The following is a 27417-nucleotide window of genomic DNA, read 5'->3' as shown; positions in this document are numbered from 1 at the left end:
TGAAGTCACAACGGCACTAAAAAAAGGGATTTATGACAATTTTTCACACTTACAACCGTTGCAGCCATCCCTGTGGCCATGTAATCAAAATTCAGACGCTTGGCAACTGGTTCGTATTTATGAACACTGCAGTGTCCTAGGGTCATGTGATCACCTTTTGCAACTTTCTGATAAGCAAAGTCAATGGGGGTGGGGGGTGGAGGAGCCAAATTCTGCAGTGATTCACTTAACAACTCTGGCAAGAAGGTTGTAATATGGGGCAAAATTCACTTAACTGTCTCGCTGAGTAACAGAAATGTTGGGCTCAATTGTGGTCATAAGTCAAGGACTAACTGTATATGGTGGAACCATAGCAGATACAGCCATCAATTTGATAGGCTCCAAACAACTACCCTGAAAATTTATACCAGGAAAAAAACCAAATATAAATAAAAACATAATCCTGTTTTCTCTTCTGAACGGATTTTACTTTAAAACCTTGAATTAGTCTCATAATAAAAATAATTTGCTCCTTTCCCAATGTACAAAAGTAAGAGAGAGGATAAAGAAAGTTACACATGTGAGGGCTGCAAGAATGAATACTTCACAAAAATTCAGAAGCTAGCAATGGAACTGGCACCCTTACGCAACCCTCCAAAGCACTCCACATTACACCCAGTCTGAAAACTGAAGAAATCTGTTGGTAAAAGCTAGCTCTTCTGTCCCAAAATTGCCAACAAACTTCAACACAGACCAGCCTTAAATATTACTTAATGTTTTCTTTATTTAAAAGATCATTCACAAAATACCATATCCATAAATTTACTTTGTCATGAAGCAGAATGTGTTAAGTGTTTGGAAATTTCTCTTTACACATTTAAAAATCAAATGGATCGACTTGAGTGAGCCTTGCATGGAGAAATCTTGTTTTTTGCTCTTAAAATCTTGGTTCTTCCTTACTTACAGTGGAAGCGAGATTATTGGGTGGATTTTTGTTTAGAACATAACCACAGTGCATGTCTTAAAGAAAGTTAGTGTTAAACAAATGGTTCTTATTCTCAAAAATATGCTCAAATTACAAGGAGGTCAGGAAAAGAAACATTTGCTCTTTTGTAAATCATGAAGATCTTTGCCAATCATTTTATTTATATCCAAATAAAAGCTGCTCTTGGAAGTCTAATTAATTTTGCAAACTGAAAGACCTGGTTTTTTTTACAAATTGGACAAGATTTAGCATTTAAAAGGAGGGAAAGCCCAAGAAAAGAGAAAGCCTCCAATACCTGCCAGTTTCTATCCTGTTATTTGTATCAAAGCTACAAATAAGATATGTGAGCACTGAAGTCAGGCACTGCAGGTATTCCCACTCTGCCCAGACTGAGCCACGAATCCTACAAACTGAACAGCTGAGCAGGCGACAAACTTCTCTTCAAGTTTACATCACTGTTTAGTGCTTCTTTCCTTCTAGGTTACTTGCTGCATCCAGCTTTTTCCAGCAGAATTTATTCACACAGAGACGCAAGGGGAACGAACATTTGTCAGCCGCTCAGTTTGCTAGGCCTCCGTGCTGTTAAGATGCCGGTTGAAACTGTATAAAGTGGTGCTCTCCCCTCTGCTTATTGGAGGAGCTAAACAGGAAAAGCACAAAACATACTGAAAGAATCAAAATGCTGTCATGGCGAAGTTAAGACACCATTTCATTCAAAACAAAGCGCCTCCAACCTCCCAAAGGGAGAAAAAAAAAACTTTATTTAAGAAATTAGTTAGAAAGCCATTAGCAATTCTGTGGAAAAAATAAAATAAAATGCAGAATATGTTGGAAGGAAGTCCTGGGTGCTACAGAGTTGGCACAAATGTCAACAGCACCAACCTCTAAGCACTAGTGGGAATGACACAGGCCAAGTCAAGAATGCATCAAATTGCATTTTTCATGCCAGACTCTGATGCAGACACATAACTTCTGCTCCAGGCAGAGCCCTGCACAGTGCCAGTGAGGCCCAGAGCAGAGGGCATCTCTTGCTCTTGCTGCAGTTTACATTTTAAACTATCCCAGAAGAAACTGACTTTGGATTTATTCCAAAGTGCCCAGTGGCTTAAATTCTGTGTTGCAGGAGCTTGTTTTTTTTTTTTTTTTGCAACATTTTCACTTGGGCAGGACTCTTTTGAGTCGAGGGTCACTGGGGATGGCTGAACATGCCGCCGACAAAGAAGCACTGTAGAAGGCAGAGGGAAACAAGGTAAGCAGGTCTGGAGTCTGACTCAGATGTCTGGGAAGAAGAGAGAGAGAGTCAGAAACGAAGAAAAGGGGGAAGAAGCACCTTGGATTAAAGAAAGCCACTGTGGAAGAGGTGCTCTGTCGGCTGGAAGCCAGCCCTGAGCCTGGAACGAGGGAAGTCTGGGGCTGGGGAACTTAAGAGAATGCAGGCACTACATACAGCGAAGCCAAAAATGTGCTAAAAACCACTTGTTAACAGCTGACATGCATTCACAAGCTCTGGTTTGTTTTGTTTTGTTTTCCATTTCGGTTTCAAGGAGGACAAGTGTCAGATGGTAGGAATGGTGGCTGCAGGGTTAATGTTCTGAGCTCAGTGAGACACTCTGGGCTGTCTTGCGTTTCCTCCCACCCCCACCCAGCCCCTCCCTCAATCCCGTTTCCCCCACTCTTGCCCCCTGAGTGCCCTCAGTCATGCTCCTTTACTATTTCCTCCCTTGGCTTGGCTCCACCAAAGATGGCAGAATTGGGATTGGCTACTTGATTGAGGGGCGTAGCGACTGTCCGGGGCTTGAGCTGAAGTCTGGGCCTCTGGGCTCTTTCCTCTGCCAAAAGAAAAAGAAGAGGAGGAGATTAAGCTGAGAGGTGACATGGCTTTTTTCTCAACCTGAGTTATGGACGAACTACAGTCCTTATTATGGATTATGGATAACAGTGCTTATTATGGATATCCTGCAACTCTGGAAGGGCTTTCATGCAAGGTATTTCATGCAACAATAGTTTGCCTATTCCATTACAAGTGGGATCGGGAGAACATAGCTGCCACCCTAAAACCCAACCACTTTCCAAACTAAATCAGTATGAAAGCAGAAGGTGTCATCCACAGTGGCAATTATCCATGTAATCCATTCTTGTCTCTCTCAGTTTCTAGCTGTCTAGCTATTTAGACTACATCCCATCACAGCTTGGAGGACATCTGGTTAAAGAAAACTTCCCTCATCCATTATTGCTTAACATGGTGCTCTCCAGATGTACTGGACCGATTCTCAGAACTCTCAGCCAGAATGGGAGTTTACAGAATGATCCAAAATATCTGGAGGACTCCAGGCTGGGAAAGGAAGCATTACCTGGGTTACAACCCTGCCTGAATGACAAAGTTATATGTTTGCATCACTAGAAGGCACTACTGCAGTTTCAACAGGACAGATCTGCTCAGGCAGAAGACAATACAGGGAGCATCAGATTTTAGGGGAATTGACTTTTTTCCTCCCTCTATAAATCCTCAGAAGTGACCCCAGAATTTCCCTCAATCTACTAGAATAGATCTGGGGTGCACAAAAAGTAAAACCAGGGATAGTAAAGGAATCAGAGTCACTCTGAGAGTGAGCTGGACAGTACCTAAAGTTGTTAAAAATCAAGTACCTATCTACCCACCCATCCATCCATGCATGCATGCATCCTCCACCCACCTACCCACCCAACACCTTATGACTTCTACCATGAGTCAACTATTAGAAGAGTCACATAGCATGGCCCAAGGTACACAAATCTATAATGGAAACCATAAGAAGTCTCATATTAACTTTTCTGACTAGCAAATTTTATTAAAAGGCATAATTTTTGTGAGCTATAGCTTCAACACATTAGAGATCTGAACTAAACTAGCATACATCAAAAGGTCTCAGGCAATGTCAGAAAGTTTTCCCCCGTCTAGCCAGCTCCTTGTGACTTTTCGCTATCAATGATTACGGCGGCTATCCTCCTATAATATCTAAAACCTGTAGTTGGATGTGGGACTCACACTGGGCTTCCTTTTAAGTACTGAAAATGGAATTCATGCAATGCACAGTCCTGTACTGTATTACAGCACCTAAGTAATGTAGGCTACAAAACTGGGCTGAGAATTAGCTATCTCATTTTGCCATAATACAGGGCAAGAAACCTGTGGTGCTCCAGATGTGCTATAAAACCCAGTATATGGCACCACAAGCCCATATTATCTGGGGTGACACCAGTGTGATGTTACAATTTAGAATTCAGCAACATCTGAATAACTGTTGGTTTTTTATCTGGGACAGGGGAGAAAGGAAGACATCTTACCTTCTGTTGGCTCTCGAAAATCCATAGAAGACCCACGCATTGGTGGACCATCCCTGAAACGACCTGTGCCCCCCATGGGTGGGGCACCTCCTCGTCGATCTCCAGGACGTGTTCTACCTCTGCCTCCTAGGAAGTCATCATCTCTGAAACCTATCAAAGAGAATATAGCATTTAGTATCTCTGCTCCAGGGAAAACTTTGCTCATGGAAGGATTTTTCCAGGCCATCCAAACATCCTGAAGAGCAGCATTCTAAAAGCCAGCTAGTTTTTAACTCCCTAAGACACAGACATGTATTGACAACCCACCAGAAAGAGAGTGAACCAAGGCCTATATAAATTTCTATCAGTTCGGCGAGGGGAGGGCCATAATACAAGCAGAGTATGAACATATCTCCCCCCCCCAAAATTCCCCCCCCCACTTTTGGCAGCGCCTCCATTTGTTCTATAAGGTCCCATCACTGCTTATCTTTTGCTGTGAGAGATGTGACTTTTATGGCACCAGGACAATTGTACAATTACAGGATTGTGGATGTATTAGTGTTGCTATTTTTCTTAGTTGTGCCATACAATTTTATTACTAGTTTTGCTTTTATGATTCTCAGTACCGATCCGCTAAATTTCCTGATAAAAGAAAGGATGTGCTTAGAATACAGATGTTGTGAGGTTGAATATAGCAAGGGGAGCAGAAGTCCACAAACTTCACAAACTGAAGGTTATGATTTCTGACTGCAACAATCGAACCAGGATTCCTGCCTTCTGATAAATTTCAAGGTTGAATTTTCTGAAGTAAAGCTTCCTTTCTGGTAACAGTCTACTTCTTGGTGCTATTGTTTAGATGCATTTTTAACTGAAGAAATGTCCCATGAACTACTAATGGCCAGCCCCTATTCTAGCTAAATATTAATTAGGATGCAAGGGTAACCTACCACCATCGACAGACTGATGATATTGAAAATCTCAATCTGACTTGAAGAAGAATTAGAATTAATATAAGTGATGATAAAAAAAAAAAGAAAATAAATGGGGAAGGGCAAAAAAAAACCCAATTTCATCAGGATGGAGAGAATGAAACATCTGAACACACAATCTGTACTGTATAGCAGAGCAATAAGAGGCTGTATTTTCAGCCTCTTATTCCTCTGCGGCGTAGCCCATTATCTAGATTCCTGCCAACCTCCTCCACAAACACAACATATTAAATCCCCTTTCTGTAAAATGGGAACAATTTAGAGTTTGCATTATATGAAAACATTTCCCAAGTTCGTTTTAGATAGTGATAAAGAGCAGTAAAAGTATACAACTCCTCCTTGAGGACATTTCTGCTTGGCTCACGGAGCATACCCAGCTGAAGCAGTTCTGTACATCAGACTTAAATAAATCTACGATGCATGGGCCTTTCTTCCCTGTTGTTAACACGTATTGCTGGAGGAAAAAAACAGTGTTCTTACCCCATTTTGTTAAAATTGTAAGAACTGTATGCTACCCAGAGTCACCTGGCTGAGATGGGCAGCTACAGAAATTGAATAAATAAGTAAAGACCAGCTGGATTAGAAGGTGAGCATGCTTTCAAAGGAGGGGGTGGCCAAAGAAGCTATCTTTGGTTATCTTTAGTTACAGGACTGGGAACTGCTGATATATCCTAAGGAAAGGAAGACAGATGAACCACTTGTTCTGCTGGTGGTAAAATGGAATAATTTAGAACTTTCATTGTTTTCATGGTTTGGAGACAATAACTTGGTCCTTAACATCAATAAGACAAAGGAGCTTATAGTGGACTATTGAAGGAATAGATCAGATATCCAGCCCTTGCTTATCAATGGAGACCGAGTGGAGTAGTTTTACGTTTCTGGGTGTTATCATAAAAGAGGACCTGGCCTGAGGCACTCACATTGCAGCACTGGTCAAAAGGGCCCAGCAGAGATTATACTACCTGAGACTTCTCAGTAAAACAACAACTGAATGAAAAACTGCTGGTGACCTTCTACCGCTGCACCATAGAGAGTATTTTAACTTACTGCACTTGTGTATGGTTTGCCAATTGCACAGTGGCAGATAGGACAGCGCTCCAGAGGGTTAACATCATTGTCCATAGGATCACTGGTTGCCCTCTCCCCTCTTTGGAAGACCTTTATAGCTCCCGCTGCCTTAAGAAAGTTCAAAACATTCTTAAAGATCCATCTCATCCTGGGCACCCCTTTTTTTGAACTATTACCATCTGGCAGATGATACAGGATAATAAAAACAACAGCTTCTATCCCAGAGCAGTAACTATATTGAATTCTACTGCATAGTGCAATATTAATGCAATATCAGGGGTTTTCAATTCAATTGTACAGAATGTGAAGGATGTGTGTTTGTGTTTTATTTTTATAGTCATAATGTACCCTGAAGATGGTCTTTAATTTCGTTGTACGAGGTGCAATGACAATAAAGTAAACTAACTTTACAATCCAAATCAAGCCAGGTGTTCTTTTGAAAACAATTCAAGACACAAGAAACCATTCTTACATTCAAACCCAATGTATTTATATACTTAGCCTTCAAGGATTCCAACTCCAATATTCTTAGATCTCTGTGCCTAGCTATATACACCAAATGTTTCCACAAAAGTTGAATACATACAAGAGAGATGACTGCCATATTCTTAAAAAATGGAAGTGATATTTTAAATTCCATCCTATTGGCCTTAACATCTGAAGACAAATAGAAAGTAACAGGATGTGGGGGGGGGGGTCGTCAAGAGATTTGAAAAAAAACAATTCAATAATATTTGAGAGAGAGAGAGAGAGAGAGAGAGAGAGAGAGAGAGAGAGAGATATGGAGGGAGGGAGAGAGAGAGGAGAGAGAGAGAAAGAAATACTGCTACCAGCACTGAAGTCATCTCTGGAATCCCATCCACCGCCTCTCAATTCCCGCAGACCTCCGCCCATGCCTAAAAAGAAATTGCAAGCATGGGTCAATGGGGAAGGCGGGAAGTTCTAGAAGGTTCCGCATCCACTGGTCAGAAATCCCCCTATTTTAAATCAGTACAATCCAATTAAAATCTGGCAACCGTATTCTGTAGGGGAATGTGGCTAGATCAGAGGTGGAATTGATATCTGAAAATCTGGGGAAGGATTGTCAAAGAAGGGAGAATATCCAGGTGTAATTCAAGCCTCAATTAAGAAAATGTATGATGAGCTAGCATCCCCAGAAAATCAAAGTTTAAAGAAAGTTTATTTCATGTTTGTGAGTTAAGCTGCAAATATTTACAATTATTAAATACACTACGTTATGAAGATGGAAAGTGAGGCCTTTTTCTGCAAAACTCATATAGCCAGTTAATCAGCTGCTGATGTGGTATCTTGGAGTATTAAGCCTCATCATCAATGTATGAAGTACAGTATTAGCAAGCCCAAGAAATGAGCACATTGCCAAATAAACCCATTCCCTTTTATTTTACAGTGCTGTCAACCACAAATAGTTCAGCACTACACTGAATCCATGATTTCAAGAACATGGTAATGCAACTGATCACTTAGTACAGAGAAGAGCCTTGGAATTCATGTTGCTGCTGCCTTTTTACTACAAGACAACAGACTTGGAATCCTGTTAGAAAAGCCCAACCTTGTAAATTTTCCCATCTGGCAGAACCCATATGGATTTGATTAATATGTGGAGTCTTCTGATCTGGATGGGTAGGATTGCAGCTCTTTAGAACAAGGCAAGAAAATCTTTGAATGGTTTTTGCTTAAGCAAGATCAAACCTCTTAGATTTTCAGGGGAAATGGATTTATTTTTTTCCCTAAAAACTTCCCCTGTGTTAAACTATTTTAGAGTTATACAAAACAACAGAGTTGGAAGGGATCTTGGAGGTCTTCTAACCCAGTGGTCCCCAACCTTTTTATCGCCGCGGACCAATCAGCCTTTGATAATTTTACCGTGGCCCGCTGAGCGCGCGCAGGGGTGGGGGCTTTGGGCCACACGTGCGTACCTGCGCGGGGCTCTCTTCCCTGGAGCCTTTGCGCACGGCCCAGGAGCTTTTGCGCACGGCCCAGGAGCTTTTGCGCACGGCCCAGGAGCCTTTGCGCTGCAGCGTTCATGTCCCCCGGCCGCTGCGCGGCCCGGTGCCAGGTACTCCACGGCCCGGCACCGGTCCGCGGACCGGGGGTTGGGGACCACTGTTCTAACCAACTAATCACTTAATTTATGTTTCCCGCTTCACAGTGGTACAGAAAAATGCCACTATTTTTTGGCAGTTGTGCTAGAGGCGATTCCAGGGGGTACATGCTGCCCTGGGATCTCAAGTCTGCCTTGGAACAAAAGAGACAGGGGCATTAGCAGACTATTTTGGAACAGCTTGGCAATTGTTCAAGGAAGTTCAGAGGTTAATTTGTTCACTCAGAGATCATTTACCTGCTCATTTCCATTTTAGAATCTCAATATATGCCGTGTCAGCCTTATCTTCAAAAGTAATTATCATGTATAGATAACTGACACTTGTATGTACTATTTATTAGACCCAAGAAATGCTTTTGATAACCAATCATCAGACCTAAAAGTTCTATTAAACAGTAACATACTTATATTTGCCTTCCAGCAAAAGAAAGTACATAAAGAAAGAGGAAGAAACATTAAATCCTCTTTTGTGGAGACAAAATATAGGTAAATCTACATCCAGATCAAAAACCTGATTTTTTTACAGGTTTCCAAACTAACTCCAATAACACATGAGCTTGAACAGTAAGGAGGACAACCAGCCTACCGATTCATAGCATTGTCCACTTCAAAGTGATTCCAAAAAGATGCTTCAGGGTATGCAGGCTGTGAACATAGTACACAAGAATTGGAGTCTTTTACCAGCATATCTGCAGTGCCTTTTTGGAACCCAAAGTGAAGCACAGCTCAAATTCCAAAGAATCACAGATCAGAAAGGGCCCTCAGAAGCTACTCGGTTCAATTCTAGACATAGGAAACTAATTGTGCCTACATATCTAGGGTAATGTCTGCACATGTACAAAGACCTACAATTTCAGGAACAGAATGTTCCGGAAAACTTGGGATATTTTGTTTCTTCTCTGAATTTTGCATCCAAATTGGCATGGATTGGAGGAAAAAGAATTTTCCGTACTTTTAGAAAGTTCTGTTACAGGAATGATTGCTTTTGCTTAAGAACCTCCAACAATCTCTAGCAAGCTTTTCCACTGTTCAACATACAATATATATTCTTTACAATACAATATATAATACATACAATATATATCTTCCTAATGTTTAGCTAGAATTACATTTAAAGTAACTGAAGCCTATTAATTAGAATTCCACTTATGACTGGTCAGTTAGTGACCTTTTGAAGTTATTAACAGACCTATTGGGGAGGGGAGAGGAGGGCTACTTGTGACCCAGATTTGATGTTCTGATAGTTGTCCCCTCCCACGTGGTCACATGACCAAACTCAGCACCTGGGCCACTTTGACTGTTTTGCCACATCCTGCAGTCACATGACCGTGTTTTACAATGGTTTTGTCAAAAAAAAAAAAAATTACAGTTCTCAGCAAAACCGTGCCCATAGTGAGACTTGGCCAAGGACTATCTGAATCCAGTACTCTATCACTGATCTGACAGTGCTTTGCAATATCACATTCTGTAACTTGCCTCCTTTATCACTATTGGATCAAAGATAACTGTGAACTTAATATTTTTAGTTTAATTAATCTACACTATGTTCACTTTGTCACTTCTTTCAGTCTGCTTGGAAGTTCCTCCCTTGAAGTTCTTATTAGCAATAAAATATTCCTAGATTCCAGGATGTTCATCATCCTCTAAACCATTGCTGAGGGGAAGCATTGTATTTTTTAAAAAAACAACGGCTCATGTATTTCAAGATTTCATGTAAGGACACCCAGTTGTCTTGTGAAGGGTAGGGATTGTTGAAATTTCATGAGATTATTTTTTTGTAGGGCATCCAGTTGCTAATATTTCCTTAACGGTATGAAATTATCTGACTCTGAGGCTGCATTTTAGATCATTTCCTGTATTCTATCTTCCATAAAAGCCAGAAGATTGCCAGCGTGCACTGCTGACACTTAATGCTACACACAAAGACATGCCTGCTTAAGGTGGCATTAATACAACCATTCCAATTTGCAGTGCGTAAGAACAGCCATGCAGGACGTCACCTCTGTCATCTGGACCGCCACCTTTTCTGAAACCGAAGCCACCTTTGTCTTGTTTCCTGCCTTCAGCTATGTCCACTCGGAGCGACCGGTCGCCAAAAACCTGTTGGGTTGAATAAAAAAAGAAATTGTTCCTGAAGTAGGTTACAGATAAAAGTGGCTACATCTTTTCAAACTACATTTCACAAGAGTATTATACTTACTGCTCCATCAAACATCAGAGCTTCTTTAAGTGACTCAACTTCATCAAACTCTACATAACAAAATCCTGAAATGTAACAAATAAATAAATATAAATATATGTGAGAGCCAGTCTGGTGTAGATAAGGTGCCAGGCTAGAAACATTAAGACTGTGAGTTGTTGTCCCATCTTAGGCACAAAGCTAGCTGAGTAAATTTGGATCAGTCACTCCCCAGTGTAGAAAAAAGGTTATGATTAACTTCTTTGAAATGTTGTCAAGAAAGCTCCGTGGAATTATCCAGGCAGTCACCAGAACTCAAGACTGACTCAAAAGGGTGTGAATGAATGTATATACACATAAATACAATCAGGAAAACCGCTGTCATTTTGGCACTGGAAACTAGGTGTGCACGTATGATCATTAGTTTACCATTCTCATAAAACTGATTTGGCTCCTTTAGTTCGGTCACCTAATAATTCAACTTCCTGATTTGAAATAACAGATTATAGAAAAAAAGAAACATAAAAATACTTGTTCTAGAGGGATACAAAATGTTTTATATTTGGAATGTTTCAAGATCAGTTTCAGTAAAACTTATAGGAAACAATGATAGGATACATTTAATAAGATAAAAACAGCTGTTTTGTATTTGAAACAGCTATTTTAAGATCAAAAAATTCTGCATACTTTAAATTTGTTCCTTCATAAATTTTTCTTACAGGTAAGATGAGAAGCCCTTTGTTAAGTCTTCTTACATAAATAAGATAAGCAGCTACTACTGAATGTGTGTGTATTTATAGTTAAGTTTAAAAGTAGGGAACATATGTATTGGGGTAAAACTGTTAGGCTGTTTATGTTCTCTACAGCTTGTTTATTTTCCTGAAAATGTTGTGTGTCCCCACAACAATCTTGTGATGTAGGTTGGGCTGAGTGACATCTAAATGATCTAAAGTCACCAGTGAGCTTCTGTGCCTACAGGTAGACAAAGAACCCATGTCTCCTTGCTCTTAGTCCAACACCTTCACCAAAATACATAAATTTTTATTAGCAAGTATAGATGGCTGGACATGCAGGAAAACCTGGTTTATGTTGCTTATTCCTATTAAGGGTTTCAGCTGGTCACACCTTTACTTTACATAAGCCCTTCTTCACTCCTGCAGCAGGCATTTTCTGTGATCAATCAGCATCTTTGTCTTCAATGGGTTATTTTGGGAAGAGCTGCATGAGGTTTTCTCCCTAAAGATCACAATCTATGCTACCAGCATTAAGGTTTTCCCTGGAGATGCTGGCTGATAGATCACACATCCCCCTGGTCCAACTCGAGTTATGTAGCTACCACAATGTACATTTATCTGTATCATTCAATTATGAAATATTTAAAATAAGTACAAAGTACAAAGGTTGGCATAATTCTAATGCTATGGTAGTGGCCCCCAGAATCCCTTTAAAGATACAGACAATTGCTTTCTTTAATTTGGCAAAAAAAAAAAAAGTTATTAAATACATGGAAGTGATTTTATTTTCTATATCTAAACATTAAAACTACATTATAATTTACATTATTATGAACTTAGATTTTGACTCCCCCCCGCCCATCCACTCTTTGGAATGTGCTTTCTGACTTACCACAGAAATACAAAAAATGGTCCTCAGCCCAAACACATATACACATGCACACGAAGGCACACTCAATCTCACCTTTGCTCTACAAAGAAATAGCTACCATAACTCCAAAACTTTATGATAAACGGGAGATATAAAACCACCTACCTTTAAATTTATCTGTCTCTTTGTCTCTGACTAGTCGCACACTTCTTATCTTGAGATTATTAAAGATGTTATCAATATCTCCTTGAACTGTGTTGAAGGGGAGGTTACCAACGTATGCTGTAAAGGGGGGCTCTGTTGGAAGTTCTTTCTGTTTACGTGCACCAATGGCGGAACTGCCACGAGACCTGTTGACAAGGGTAGGATTATAATTCACACCTGAGTGCTCCCTGTGGGAGTAGCAGCTATAGCACACTTAGAAAACTCAGATATGGAGAAGCACTTTTGCATCAAGCGGCTAACCTTGAAACCAGGTAGAGGTAATCTGTGGCTTGCAGATCCCCAAGCATCTCATTAACAATTCCTAAAGTCTAAAAATGTACATCAGTATAAAGCCAGACCACTTATTTTGGTAAGGTTTTAAAGAGCAAAGTTACTGCCTTAAACTTTGCAGGGGGTTACAGCACACATGCACCGCTCAAAACACTTCCCCCAAATCAGACAATTTTCAATGTTTCCCCCTTACTTTAGGAATAAAATCACCACAGAGGCTTAAGGCATCCTTTTTATCACTTATGTTTCTTATATTCATTGGCCAAGGCTAATGTAAAAAATTAAGGTTTTGAAATATGCATCTTCTTCTAACCCTTGGAATTAAATATAGTCTTAACAATATCATCTTCTTGCCTACAGCTGTGGTCGATGCAAATGATAGCACTCTGTACAACATTTTCGAAAATATAACTATTCACTGAGCAGCGTATGGAGCCTTAGTAAAATGCAGTAAAATGCAGCCTTAGAGATTTTCTGAGGATGATTAAATGCCTTGATAGAACACCTGTGATTCCTGCAAAGTTTCTCAAATAAATTTCCTGAACTTCCAATAAAGATCAGCAACTGTGAACAGTTCATAAGTTTCTACTTGCTATATTAGTCAGAGAAAAAGGCACAGCACATTTCAGAGTGCACTCTGGAGTGATTTATGGGAAGGATTATATTTACAGATGCATTTATTTCCAGGACCTTAGAGCAGAGAAAGACCTCCAGAGCAGCTCACATTCATGTACAAACATAAAACCACATTCTGTCTCTCACACACACACTTAGTAAGGCCACTTGTCTCAGGTTTAAGAACTTGAGCAGTTCTTTCTAACACCAAGTGTAATCACCGAAAGAAAACAACACTCAGAATCTACAACAAAGTTCCTGCAATGGATGAGCAACATCTCAAGAGTATCCCTAAGTTTTGAAAGTATTCTTCTATGCATATTGCTTAACTCAGTATGTAGCTATACCTCTATGCATATTTACTGAATTAATTCACAATTAAGCATGGAAAGGACTGATAGTAAAATACTATTTCCAATCTTGGCAGTCATGAAAAGAAGTCTCACAAATCTAGCACATCCAGAAGAGGTTGTCAGTGAAAAGTCTCTAAATGGCTGAAATCCTGCAAAAAGCTGAAATAGCTTTTAAGTTTAGTTTAGAGTAATGTAGTTTAGAGAAAAGAAAGGTCTCCAAATGCCTGAATGGCTGTCATTAATAATGACATAAGAATTCTTTAAGAATTATCTTGGAGAATGACTTGAGCAAGACTAAAAGTAGTTCATCTGAAGAAAACGGTATAGGGAAGACATTCTAGGAGTTTGGGCTGCATTTCTTCCAATGGCTATTCCAGTTCTAAAATTTAAAGTAAAGCATTCATTTCCTATTAATTTTTCATGCAGGAAAAAGAAAAGAAAAAACCTGAGAAAATAGAGTTAGTGATAAACAATGCCACTGTGGACATAATATGCCTTGAAGTGCCCTCAACATCCAAGATGCTTTATGCATTTTCAACTAAGTTGATTCAAGAGTGGATCAAAAACATATGGGATACTCAACAAAATGCGAGTGATATAAATACTGTGGTGGCGCAGTGGTTAGAATGCAGTACTGCAGGCTAATTCAGCTGACTGCCAGCTCCCACTGGCTCAAAGCTCAAGGCCTTCCATCCTTCCGAGGTGGGTAAAATGAGGAGCCAGATTGTTGGGGGCAATATGCTGACTCTGTAAACTGCTTAGAGAGGGCTATAAAGCACTGTGAAGTGGTATATACCGTGTTTCCCTGAAAATAAGACCCTGTCTCATATTTCTTTGAACCCTGAAATAAGTGCTTGGCCTTATTGCCATGTGCTCAAAACCCCAATTGGGCTTATTATCAGGGGATGTCTTATTTTGGGGAAAACGGAGTAAGTCTTATTGCTATTGCTATCAGGGTGGATAAAAATCAATGATTTTTTAAATTTTTTTTAAAAAAATCAGATTTTTTTGATTTAAATCGGATTTTTTTTTGATTTTTATCGAATTTATTTTAATAAAAAACTTTTGGGGTAAAAATCTATTGTAAGATAGTTTTCTATTTAAGATACATAAATAATTTAGTTTATTCAGCATGAAGTGGAGCTTAGTTATGTAGCATGAGGCTGTATATTCTGCAACACTGGGACTATCGGTGAGTCAACAGTGGATCAAAGGAGTAGCAGAGATGACAGTTGCTCTTTAAAAATTATGATTTAAATCGAGTTGATTTAAATCAAGCCTTTTTACTAGTGATTTAAATCATGATTTAAATTGTGATTTAAATCAACTCGATTTAAATCAAATCCACCCTGACTGCTATAGAATGATTTTATTCTGAAACAAAGTGACAGCATTCACTTTATTAACTAATCTAACAGGCTAGGAGTTAGGAGTGAAGAGTGCAGAAATCCATCATTGTGAAAGGTATTTGGAATGACAAGGTAGACTGACCATCTGGTTCTGTCAGTTGGGAGTTCATGACCAAGTTGCTGACAGGCAGGCAGTTAAAACATGACATGCTAGCTACATGTTATTTTATATATATTTTAGAACAGAAATAGTCAAAGCTACTGATACACTTCCATATGGTTTGTGATTAGACCATCAAGGATTTCTGATTCACCAAATAAAAGAAATACAAGAACTTTTGTCAAGGCCACTTCTGTGCTAATTGTTCATCATCTAGACTCAAATAAAGTTTAGGCGGCTCTACTTGAATAGTGAACAGGCTCAATATTCCTCAAAATATAAAAGAAAGACATATTAACATGGCTGCCTTTGATCATATGTCGGTGTTGCTCTGCTAGGCAGTTTTTGAACTATATCTGAATTATTATAAACAGAACCCTATCATATATAACCTGAGAGAAAGATATGCACTTGTATATGTACATCCCTTCTCTAGTCTCTATATAATGTAATGACTGACTGCTATTATTTCATGAGCCATCATTTTGTTTCTGTTAAAAGAGTACAAATATGGTATTCCTTACTTGCCTAGTTACACAAAGGTTAGCTGCCTGCAGTCTTTAAAAAAAATAAAAGATTCAAGAACCACAATAGATGACCAAATCCCAAAAATAATTACAGGATAATGTTCCTATGATATATTCTGCCATTGTAAATGCTACTTAAATTTTAAAGAAATACTACTACATGAGAACAAAATTAGTGTTTTGTAAGAATAATGTTGGATGAAGGTAAAAAAAGGAAACTTCTCCAGGTGGGACCTGAACATACACTAATAAAACACACTAATAAAACTAATAAATCATTTGATCATTCCTAATATTGTGCATCCTAAGTTTCTTTTCACCTGCATTAACATGATTAAGTTGTCTAGAAAATCACACAATATTTCATATATGAAGTAAAAGCACCTGAGAAAACTTTCTTGCAATCTTACCTGTAGGTTATTTGCAATGTGATAGGCACCAATAGGGTTTTTTAAGTGGTGGCATATTGATTATAGAATTGCCTCACAGAAACAATAAATGGTGCCCATGTCATTTCGTTTCCAACTAAGTTTGAGATATGCTTGTCAATGGGGTAAAAAAATTTTTTTCAGGTCAAAATTATCTTCAAATGTAAACTGATTAAAAAGAAGCAAAGATAACTCTCTCCAAATCTCATCCCAATACTCATACAAATAGTCCTTGCTTAATAACTTGAATTGGGGCCATAATTTCCATCACTAAACAAAGTAGTCATTAGTTGAAACATGATAGAACTGCACCACTTAGTGACAGCAATTCTGGTAGTCTCTGTTGTCATGCTTTTTTCTTCCCTGCCACACTTGCCTCCACTTCAACTCCCCCCCTTCCCCGTAGCTTGCCCCTTTCTCTGCCCTTTTGGCCACTCTGCCTTTCATTGCCTCATACTCTGTCTTACACCACTGCTGCCCCAGATGATCTTCACCATCTTCTTCCTTCATTGCTGATGTGCACCCAGAACTGACACAGATGCCTCACGAAGGGCTAAACAATGGGAAGAAGACAGCAAAGATCAGCTGGGGACAGCAGGGATATAGGATGGTATAGGACAGAGATGAGGGGAAGATTAAGCAGGTGGAAAAAATTGAAGCACTCTCTGGTCCTTAAGCAAGAGCTTCTTGTATGCCCTATCTTCTAGTAGTTCACAATCTCCCAAAGAAATAAGATGGCTGAAATATACTTACAATTCCCAATACAATCTTGGCACCAATAATAAAAACATTATGAGTACAGTTAACTATATGAACTCAAGCGTTAATAAAGGTGAGTTAATTATAACTAATTTTGAAATTCTCCTATAAAAATAAAGGGAACTTAACTGTGAAATAACAACAGGATAATGTGGATATTGATTTTGTTTGTTCCCAGGAATTACTAAAAGAAATCTGGAATAGGTACTGCAGCTCATTAAATTTTGCCTAAAATGGAAAATTTTCACCTACGCAGTCATCTGAGGAACAAAAGATCCATCTTAAATTATTGTATTTGGGGCGCATTATGCAAAGATCTAGCTCTGTTTGAAGACTATGATGGTAAAAAGATAGAAGGGGAAAAAAAAGAAAATAACCAGCACTAAGTGCATGGACTCATATATGGTGGTGATAGATGCCCTGTTGCAAGATGGAAAAGATCAGATTATGGTAGATCATCCTGTAGAAAATCTATCTACGTGGTCACCAAGCACTAACACTAATTTTATGGTATATAAACAATCAGTGTTTCATTTACTAGGCCTTATCAAGCTGATCCAATTCCTTTCTCATCATTTGACAAATTCATGAACTGAAAGTAAACTCAAAAGACAAACAATTATTACTACTCCATTATTCAACAAAAACAACATTCTGAAATTATGTTACATCCTTGGAATCAAATATAAGCCTGCCACCCTATTCTCAAAGGAAATCTTGTTCACTCTTGTTTCATCTTCTTTCCTTCTTCTGCTCAATTGTTATAAATGACCAGGTGTTGTGGGAAAAGAATTTTTGAGAAATCATGATCAATACTGATTTAGACTCTAAATGATCTGGCCAGTTGGCAAAAATTGGGAGAAAATTATAGGTAGCAAACATCCAAGAAGATACACATAACCTCTTATATGTATCAAGTATTTGATCTAAATAAGTGCCAAAGGCCTTTTTGGAAAGCAACATGGAATGAGGAAAAAGAATCTCAGCATCACCAAATTCACAGAAATATGAACTGTTACTTAGTTTCTTAAACTACTTCTACACTACAAAAATAGTCTTTATTTACCAGCAATCTTTAATTTTACTTTTTATATAAAAAATTTAGGGAACAACAATTCTGATTCCAAATCCTTTGTTACAGTCCCCATTCTTATTTATTTTATATATGAAAGTTATTGCTTTATCCTACGGATTCACAAGTTTCTTTAATCTCTTGATAGAAAATTTCAGGGGAGGATAGATATGCTTTGCTTCTTAGTCAATAAAATAGTTATAATTTATTTTATTCAATTTATATGGCTGCCCATCTCAAACAAGTGACTCAGAGTAGTTAACCAGAAATTAAAAAAAAAACAAAACAAAAAACAAAACAGCAGAAAACACCAAAATGTACAAAATAGACAACCAGCTGTCGGGATAAAAAATAATCATCAATTCAATTATTTCAAATGTTCCAATCAACACTTCAATCCCCATGCTGGGGACATTGCCACATCTTCTAAGCCTTGTGAAAGATCAATATAGTTGGGCCAATCTGACTTCTGGAGAGATAATGCATAAGACTGGTGCCATGGCAATAAAGGCTTTCTTCCTGGGTTTTGATAGGTGGCACTTTTTAATGGGCAGGACTAGTAACATGACTTTTCTGTCTGCCTTGATGAATAGACGTGAACAAAGAGAGGTTGGCCTGCAAATAATCTGGCCCCATGCCATGGAAAACTTCATAAATGACCACCACCAACTTGAACTGAACCCAGAAACATATTGCCAACCAATGCAGCTCACAGAACAGGGATGTATCATAGATTAAGCAGCACCTGAAATTGCTCATGCTGCTGCATTACAAACCAGCTATATTTTCTACTTGGTTTTCCAGGGCAATTTTGGGTAGAGTACATTGCAAATAATTCACCAGGAGGTAATTAAAGCATGGTGACTATGAGAGGTCCAGGAAAAATGCAACTGGAGCAAAAGCCCTCCTGGTCATAGCTGCCACTGTTCCTTAAACAAGAGTTGTCCCAAAGGTGCCTTTTCAAGAGGTAACTGGACTTTGTTTTTCTTTGAAAAGGCATCTTTGGGACAACCAGGACCTGGATGATTGAGAATCTCCATAGACATTTAGCTATGCACTTTAGGATGAACACCCTTCGAATAGTGTGAGAGTATGAACAGATTTCCAGAAAAATTGCAGACTACAGGAACCATTTACACTTCAGTTTCAAATGAAGACAGCATTGACTCATTCCCAATAGCCTTGCACCTGTGTTCCAACAGTGAAGGGACGCAGGGCAGAAAATATCCTGCAGAAAAGCACAGCTCCACAACAGTCCTTCAGCAGTTCCAAGAAGGCTCCACACCCATTGCACTACTCAGGTGACCCTGAGGACACAGATAAACCTCCAAGTGGCCTCAACTAAAACAATGCAAATGACCAGATGATTGTAAGTAATATAAATCCTTCCATTCCCCATCATCCAGTCAGAGCTGAAGAAGCTTCTTGGATGAGAAGCGAAAAGTTTTCAAAGAAAAACAAGGAAGTTCAACTACCTCCTGAAAAAGCACCTTTGGGACAACCATGACCTGGATGACCTAAGAAGCTCCATAGACATTAAACAGGAGTTGCAAATCCCCAAATTGCACATTGGACTAATGACCAACTATAAAGACATAGAAAACTAAAAGGACTAGCTCAGAATCTCTGAAGTTACCTTTAATATCATCTCTATCATCCATCCAACATGTTAAAACAAATGCCAAATGATTTGGAAGATACGTAGTTACTTAAAACTACAGCTAGTTCTTGGGTTACGACCATTCATTCAGTGACCATACAAAGTTACAATGGCACTGAATGAAACTTACGATGGGTCCTCATATTTCTGCCTGTTGCAATGTCCCTGTAGTCACATAATTACATTGTAGTGAGCCTCAGTCATACAACTGCAATTTCCAACATTTCTTGCCAGTTTCCCACAAAGTCAATGGGAAATCAGGAGGAAGTCCCAAGTTGCGCTCAAGTGAAGTTCTCATATAATGGCAGTCCTTGTTTAATGACAGCAATCAGGACTGCCAAAATAGTTGTGATTAAGCAACATGGACAATGATGTACTTTAACAACTGTGTTGCTTAGCAACAGGAATTCCAATCCCAATTGTTATAGTGAGCTAAGGATTACTTGTAAACAATAACAAAAATTACTATTCCTACCAAAGAATACAATGGCACTTCTTAGCCATTTTGTTACTGATACCAGGTTTATCCTAGTCCTTTTTACTTTCTATACATGCAAATATAATCCTGAATCTTTTCTTAAAGTCAAAGGACAGTGATTTGCCTTGTGCTACAGATTAATAAATTCCTGATTAAAATATTTCCTTCCCAAAGAATTAATCTTGAGACTAATATACTACCTTATAATGAATCACTGAAGTAAGATGTGAATCTTACTTCACTTACACTTACGGTATTTTTTTTGGATCAAACACACAAGATGCACAAGCTTACACTGAAATCATATGCCAAAAGTAAAACTATTAGGAAAATTCAAGGTAAGCTGATTTAAAAAAAACAAAACATTATTAAATTATTGCTTAAGGGTAAGTAATGTAATCAAATCTAAGATGAGGTTTTAGGCTCATTTCTTACTATTAATACATCTTAATACTTTTGTTAGATTATCATTCCGTTTTATGAAAATTTCATGTTTTAGGAAAAAACATTAACAATTAACTAATTTTAATTGATTTATAATGCACTATGTTTACCTTCTGAGTAGTAGCAAATATTTATTTAATGGTTTTACCAAACAAAAATGTCTGTTTACTAGGAAAATCTTCCTGATCAATAGAATTCCCAATAACAAGGTCAAATCTATACAAATTGCTAAGATTTGACCTTGTTGAGAATTCTATTGATCTTTAAATCTTCTTTTATAAAAGACAAAATGACACTTTATTTCATTAGTCCAAGTACATTTCCAAAAGGTTCATCTTATCTTCTCATACTTACATATCCAAAATTATGCAAACTGTAGAAAAGCAGTTAAGAAAAGTCACTTTTGTTCAGTTGACACCCATAACCTGATGTGCCTTATACACACCTCAAGTACATTCCTACTACATTCGAGTTTCTTATGTTCTGCTAAAATATGTATTCCTTACAACAGATCACATACTCACCACTGTTCTAGCATTTGTACATTTTAAAATTTCCCTGTTTCTATCTCTAATAAGCATTCTATCAAAGTACAAAGTTCATATACTTGCACTCATTTTTAACATATACGTATAACTTGCAAATGTTCATTCTTATTTATTTGATTTCTATGCTGCTCATCTCACTGATACAGCAAATCTGGGCAGCTTACAATATAAGTTAAAACAATTAAAATTAGAAAAAAATGAATAGAAAAATGCAAACTTAAAAACCAAAATGATAGGCAGTCTGGGGGTGAGCAACTTCTCTATTTTCTCTAATTTTTTCAGTAAAACACAGCCATCTGAGTCTTTGATGAGTTGATTTTCAGGTCCATACTCCTCATGGCATCATGAATGTATCTAACATGCATTTCAATTAATTCAGATTCGCAGCCAACAACACAGCATCATCTGCATATAAACTTGCATATTCACACCCTAACCAACACACCTTTAATGACGTCAGAAGTATTCTTTATACATGTATTCATAAAGATGTTAGACAGGGAGATACCATACATCTTTTTCTTATGTTCTGCTCCATGTCGAACCATTCCCATTTACTCTTACGCTCTTTGTTGCTCTTATTTCATATTCATGCAAAACATTGCATAATTCAAGCCTATTCATTTAATTATTTACATTAGGTCTTGCTACCACTGGAAGACCTGATAGAACAGGTTAGGGACAGACTGTTATAGAAAATATTTGTGTGACTGTGAAGAGTTGACACCAACTTGACAGCACATAAACATTTCAAATAACCTAAGTTTCATGTCCAGTTTATAAGCAAAGCTCATCTATTTCTCCAATTACATCATCAACTTTAATATTTTTCAACATTCTTACAGGATTTATGACTTTCATTTCATTATTCTTTTTTAGATATTTATAGGATTTATTTCAACACCACTCTTCCACATATCACTATCATTCCTATAGAAATCTCCAAAATACTCTTTCAGCATTTTCAGATATCATTTTCATCTTTCATCCAATTCACTCTGCTCTGAGCTCCTTTTTTCACTCTATTAAAAAAAAATCCCATCAAAATTTCTTTACATTTTCTCCCACCAAATTTAACTGTTCCTGGCTGACTATGACTACCATTTTCTGAGTTATCATTTTCTCTCTGTACAAATTATATATTTCTCCAATTTTTGTAGAAATCCTATTAGCATAACTCCAAACATGTTTATGATGGTCTGGAACATAATTCTTTCACTCAGGCAGCTTCCACATGGCCTTTCCTTTGATTCAATCTCTATTGAGCTGGGAGATTACTTTCAAATACTTCTTCATATAGGACTTAACTTTTATATTGGCATTCTTCCCTTACCTCCTTCCGTTCATTTCTTTTTCTTCCATGTACTTTTCCCCCAGGTTCCACTTTTGATGCTATTAATATATGGTCTATAGCACATTCAAATCATCTCATCTTTCTTGTATTTTCTTTGATTCTCTGGCTGTTCCATACCAAATAAAGCCATCATACTTTTCTTAACCCAATTCTATATATTTGTATGTACAGATTTAATAAATATAGACCATGTATTTTAATAAAAAAAACCTTTAATTCTAGTTACTTACCAAATAGTAAATATTTTCATTTAGTCTTGGATCATTTTCTAAACTTTCTCCAGTCTATTCATGTCACCTAGCAGAATAATTTTACCTTTTGAATTGCATCAATTCAGGATGGCATACAATTTTTCAAAAACCTTTTGATGGTCAATTATTACAGTATCACTGGTCACTAGAATGTAATATTCAGCTGCCACTAATGTATGAATTTTTAATTTCAAATGCACCAACAATCTATACAGCACTTCCTTATATCTTTCATTTAAAATCAAATCTACAGGTTAATTTTGTTCTGTGTATTAATCAAATATGCACAAGTTCAAATCATTTTCAGTAACTTCCCACTCTTCAAGTTTCATAAACATAACTGTTTTTCTTTCATTTGTTAATACATCTTTTACTTCTCTTACATTCCAATCTTTATATATCAGTCATCACAAAATAGGCTTACAGATGTTGACCTCTGCATGTTATGGCATATTATTTTCCACCTTTATTATTCTTATAAATAACTCAAGATGCCTAAGATGCCTAATATTCCTTCCTCTTATTTTCTCCACAATAATCACCGTCAGATGGGTTGGGATGTGATTGAGGGACTGGCCCTACGTCACCTATAGTTGACTTTCATGCCTAAGGCAGGATTAGAATTTACAATCTCCTGGTTTATAGCCTGGTGCCTTAATTTTATATCACAAGCATCTTCCATTATGCACTTTGATTTTCTTCAGATTCACAATCAAAAAGTGAGTTACATACATCACTGTACTAATAACCCTTCTCACTCAAAGGCCCCAAATTCTTTCTCCTGCCCCCTTCACTTGTTCAGCTTCCCATCACACTCCTCTTAATTATTTGAAGGATGAGGTCCCATTCTTTGAGCACAAAGTTGACTATCCATTCATACTTATTAAGGAATAGGGCTTAAAAGAACAAATGAATGGTCATTCACTTCCTAACACTATTCAAAAGCCCCTTGAAAAAACAAGCCTCTTTCTTTTTCATGCCACCCTTCTAATGTTCAACACTGCACCAAGATGTTTTAAATGAACTTCTCTCCACAAGCATGGCTCAGTGGCTCAGACACTCAGCTTGTCGATCAGAACAGTTTGGCGATTCGAATCCCTAGTATAGATCTTCCTGCGTGAGCAGGGGGTTGGACTAGACCAGGGGTCCCCAACCTTTTGGACCTCAGGGACCACTAAATTCATAATTTTAAATCCCGCGGACCACTAATATGATCTGCCTAATGACTGGCTGGGCAGGCATGGCTAGGTAGTCATGTGACTGGGTGGGCATGGCCAACTTGATGTCACTCACATTGAGGGGCGCCTCACCAGCCTCTACTCACCCCTCCCCTTCTAACCACTCCTCACCTGCTCGCCCGGGCTCCTTAGGGCCCCAACAGGAAGCAGTTGTTGAAGCTAAGCAGCAACCATGAGAAAGAGTTGGCAAAACAGCTGGCTCAGTTCAAATTGGATCTGACCAAGAAGGAGGCTCAGCAGAAGCACCTCACTGAGGACTACGAGCATAGGCTTTCCAAGCAGAGGGAAGACCTGCGGGAGCACAAGGCCAGGTACCAGCACCTGGAGGCTCAGCGGGCTGAGATGGTCAGCCAGTTTCAGGCCATGATGCAGTCCCACTGGAACGAGGCCCTCTGGCGCTTCCCTCCAGCCTTCGCCCAAAGCCCTGCACCAGGAGGCTGAAGCAGAACCCAAGTCAGAATTTCTGCCCCCCTCCGACCTGCACAAAAAGACCCCGAAGGGGAAGACTTTCTGCAGCAATACAAGCATTCATTGCAGGGGTCGTAGTTTGAGGACCCTTGCAATATAAAAAATGCAAATAATTTTTCTGCGGACCACCAAAATTTTCTCACGGACCACCAGTTGGTGACTGCTGGACTAGATGTCACAGACCACCAGTGGTCCACGGACCACCAGTTGGTGACTGCTGGACTAGATGACCTCCAAGGTCCCTTCCAACTCTGTTACTTATTTAGCCTAAAGAACCATCCACCCAAATTGTTGCTCTCCAGGTATGCTGGTTTTTAATTGCCACGATTTCCATAAAGCACAAGACACCCTTAGCTGGCGATTAAGCGAGTTGAAGGCATAACACAACTAGAGGCGTTGGGTTAGACTGCCTTACAGACACTCTTGCTAATTTACCTGTTTTGTCAGGCGACGACTCATCCACAATGAAAGTTACTGTTAAGACTATGTGTTAAGACTATGGCCATCGTTCTCCTCCTGGACATTACCAAGTTTTCCCTTCTCAGGACCCTCTTCCAACCCGCTTGTTCGTAAACTTTAAAAGCCAAAAGGGTTTTCCCGCTTGCCTCGTATTTTTAACCTTCCAGTCCTTTTGCAGAGGTTACTCGTTCCTAATCGAAACACACACTAGTCTTCGCAACAAATCCGCTCGGCCTTGTCCCTCTTCTCCTCACATCACAATCCCGTCTCCCCGCGTCGCTCCCTCCCCATCGGGGGGCGAGGTCGCCCATGTCTCCCCCTCAGCCTCGGTGCCCGAGAAAAAGTACATCTCCTCATCCTTTGGCCGGAAGAACGGCCGTCTCCTACGTTTCCCGGTTGCCCGCCCCAGTCCCTCTCACCCGCGGCCGCCCCCGAAGCTACTATAGGCCTGGTCGTCATAAGCATCGAAATCCGCCATTGCTGCCGCTCCTGCCGCCTCAGCCTCCCACGAGCGCGAGCGCGCGCTGCAGGACCCCGCGCCGTTTATATAGCGGGCCAAACGGAGGGGCTGCCCGTCGCGCCGCCTGAAGTCGATCGTCTCCCTGCGCCTGCGCGTTGCGGACGGCGGCGGGAGTGCCCTCGGCGTTGCCTGATTGAAAAGCGATGGGAAAAAGAGAGTGAGGCATAAGTAACCTCATGAGACAGGAAGAGGTTTTCATTTTGAAAATCACCCAAGGCGTGGAGAGGCAGAGCACATGTTGGGGCTTGAGGTCGGGTGTAAGCTTTCCCCAGTTACCTGATCTAATTTAGAAAGCGGTGTAGACAGAGGTGGGGGGGAAGGAAAGGGAGCGACGTATTTATTTATTTATTTTTGCCAATCATGGGCCAATAAAGCACATTTTCGATAAAGTGTCTCGTTTCCCCAGTTTAAAATGCACATGCACAAGATCAAGAGATAGGAATTGCGTATGTTACTGAACTGTCTCTGATTACTTCTAGTTGTGTGTTGCCATTGTTCTATGCTATATTGTTGCCTTCTCTTATTCATAAAACATACCTCCTGTTTTCATCATTAAAAATGAGGAAAATTCAACATAGGGATGACTTCAATATAGTAAAGAAATAACTTCACTAAAAATGTGATGGAAAAGGGAAAAGGGAAAAAGAAAACCACCACTCACCAAAATTATACACAAAACATGTTTACCCTGTTGGCTTGAAAAAAATAGTGTGCTCTCACTGTCACTGTATTTTATGTATTTGTTCTTTTGTCCGATCTTCAGTTAAGCAGGTTTGAGAGTATACCTTAGTTTTGCATATGAAGTGACATCTAAAGTTCAGAAGGATGGGAGAAATATCTTAGTCCCTGAAATCCTGCTGTCAGTCAAAGTGGACAACAATAGCTGGATTTAAGAATGTTTCTCAGGATTGTGGCACAGAAGTATTGTCCTTTTCCAACAAACCTTAGGATTTCTTTTAATGCAGGCCAATTCCATGTCTTGTTTTCAGCAGAATCTTGTGGGGCTATTTGCCCATTGCTCAGGTTATCAACAATTAAAGCCATTTATCTGGGATGATTGGAGGATACCTGCTATTGTTTTAAAAGTCCCTCAAGCCCTGAATATGTCAGCAGGCTTGGGAGTCCCAGGGAATGAGAGACGTTCTGAGATGGCTCTATTGTGATTGATATTTTTACCCTCTCAGTGTGGTTTGTATACAATGTTTTAAAAATAATTTTCTTTTTAATAATGATTTTTTTAATATTTTAAATTTTTTTAAAATATTTTTATTGTTTTGTGATATGGGTAGGTATATAAATGTAATTAATAAATAACCAAAAATAAATTGCCTGGGGTTGGGGTTTGAACTAAAAGATCTCCATGGCCTCTTCCAAGCTTATGATTTTATGAGGTAATGCTCTTTGGCATACACACTGGTAGTCCTGGACTTAAAATAGTTCAGTTAGTGACCGTTCAAAATTACAACGGCATTGAAAAAAGTGACTCGTGACTGTTTTTCACACTTAGATTGTGGCAGCATCCCCATGGCCACATGATCAAAATTCAGACGCTTGGCAACTGATTCATATTTATGATGGGTGCAGTGTCCTGGGGTCATGTGATCACCTTTTGCAATCTGACAAGCTAGGTCAATGGGGAAGCCAGATTCACTTAACAATTGTGTTACTAACTTAACAACTGCAGTGATTCACTAAACAACTGTGACAAGAAAGGTTGTAAAATGGAACAAAACTCACTTAACTGTCTCACTTAGCAACAGAAATTTTGGGCTCAATTGTGGTCATAAGTCAAAGACTACCTATATACCATTCATAAATGATTTTTTTAAATTGCACCTTTTTCTCAAGATTCTTTGACGGAAACTAGATGAATAAATTGGAAGCTAGTTTCCTAGTTGACGACTACCTGCACAGATATCCTAATCCCTCTCTCTGAAGGAGACATAAAATATGTCATCCTTTTATGAAAAAAGGCAGAATTAGGGACAGTCTAGAATTTGCAGGAATCC

The 27417-nt window shown here is 38.9% G+C and overlaps 1 protein-coding gene across 1 annotated transcript; it reads right to left on the bottom strand.

The window, feature by feature from the left end:
* Window positions 1–743: 743 nt before the first annotated feature.
* EIF4H (eukaryotic translation initiation factor 4H) lies at window positions 744–25508 on the bottom strand. The gene is made up of 7 exons (XM_034420842.2): window positions 25308–25508; window positions 12396–12580; window positions 10647–10711; window positions 10447–10546; window positions 7155–7220; window positions 4289–4438; window positions 744–2793 (listed from the first exon to the last, which is right to left on the bottom strand). Exons 1-7 carry the CDS (start codon window positions 25364–25366, stop codon window positions 2657–2659), a joined length of 762 nt encoding a protein of 253 aa, XP_034276733.1. The 5' UTR covers window positions 25367–25508; the 3' UTR covers window positions 744–2656.
* Window positions 25509–27417: the final 1909 nt, after the last annotated feature.

Source organism: Pantherophis guttatus, chromosome 1, assembly GCF_059756535.1.
Source record: "Pantherophis guttatus breed Tessera chromosome 1, ASM5975653v1, whole genome shotgun sequence".
In the NCBI taxonomy this organism is placed as follows: domain Eukaryota; kingdom Metazoa; phylum Chordata; class Lepidosauria; order Squamata; family Colubridae; genus Pantherophis; species Pantherophis guttatus.
Note: the sequence above shows the minus strand (reverse complement) of the source record. Positions and strands in the feature narration are given on the sequence as shown.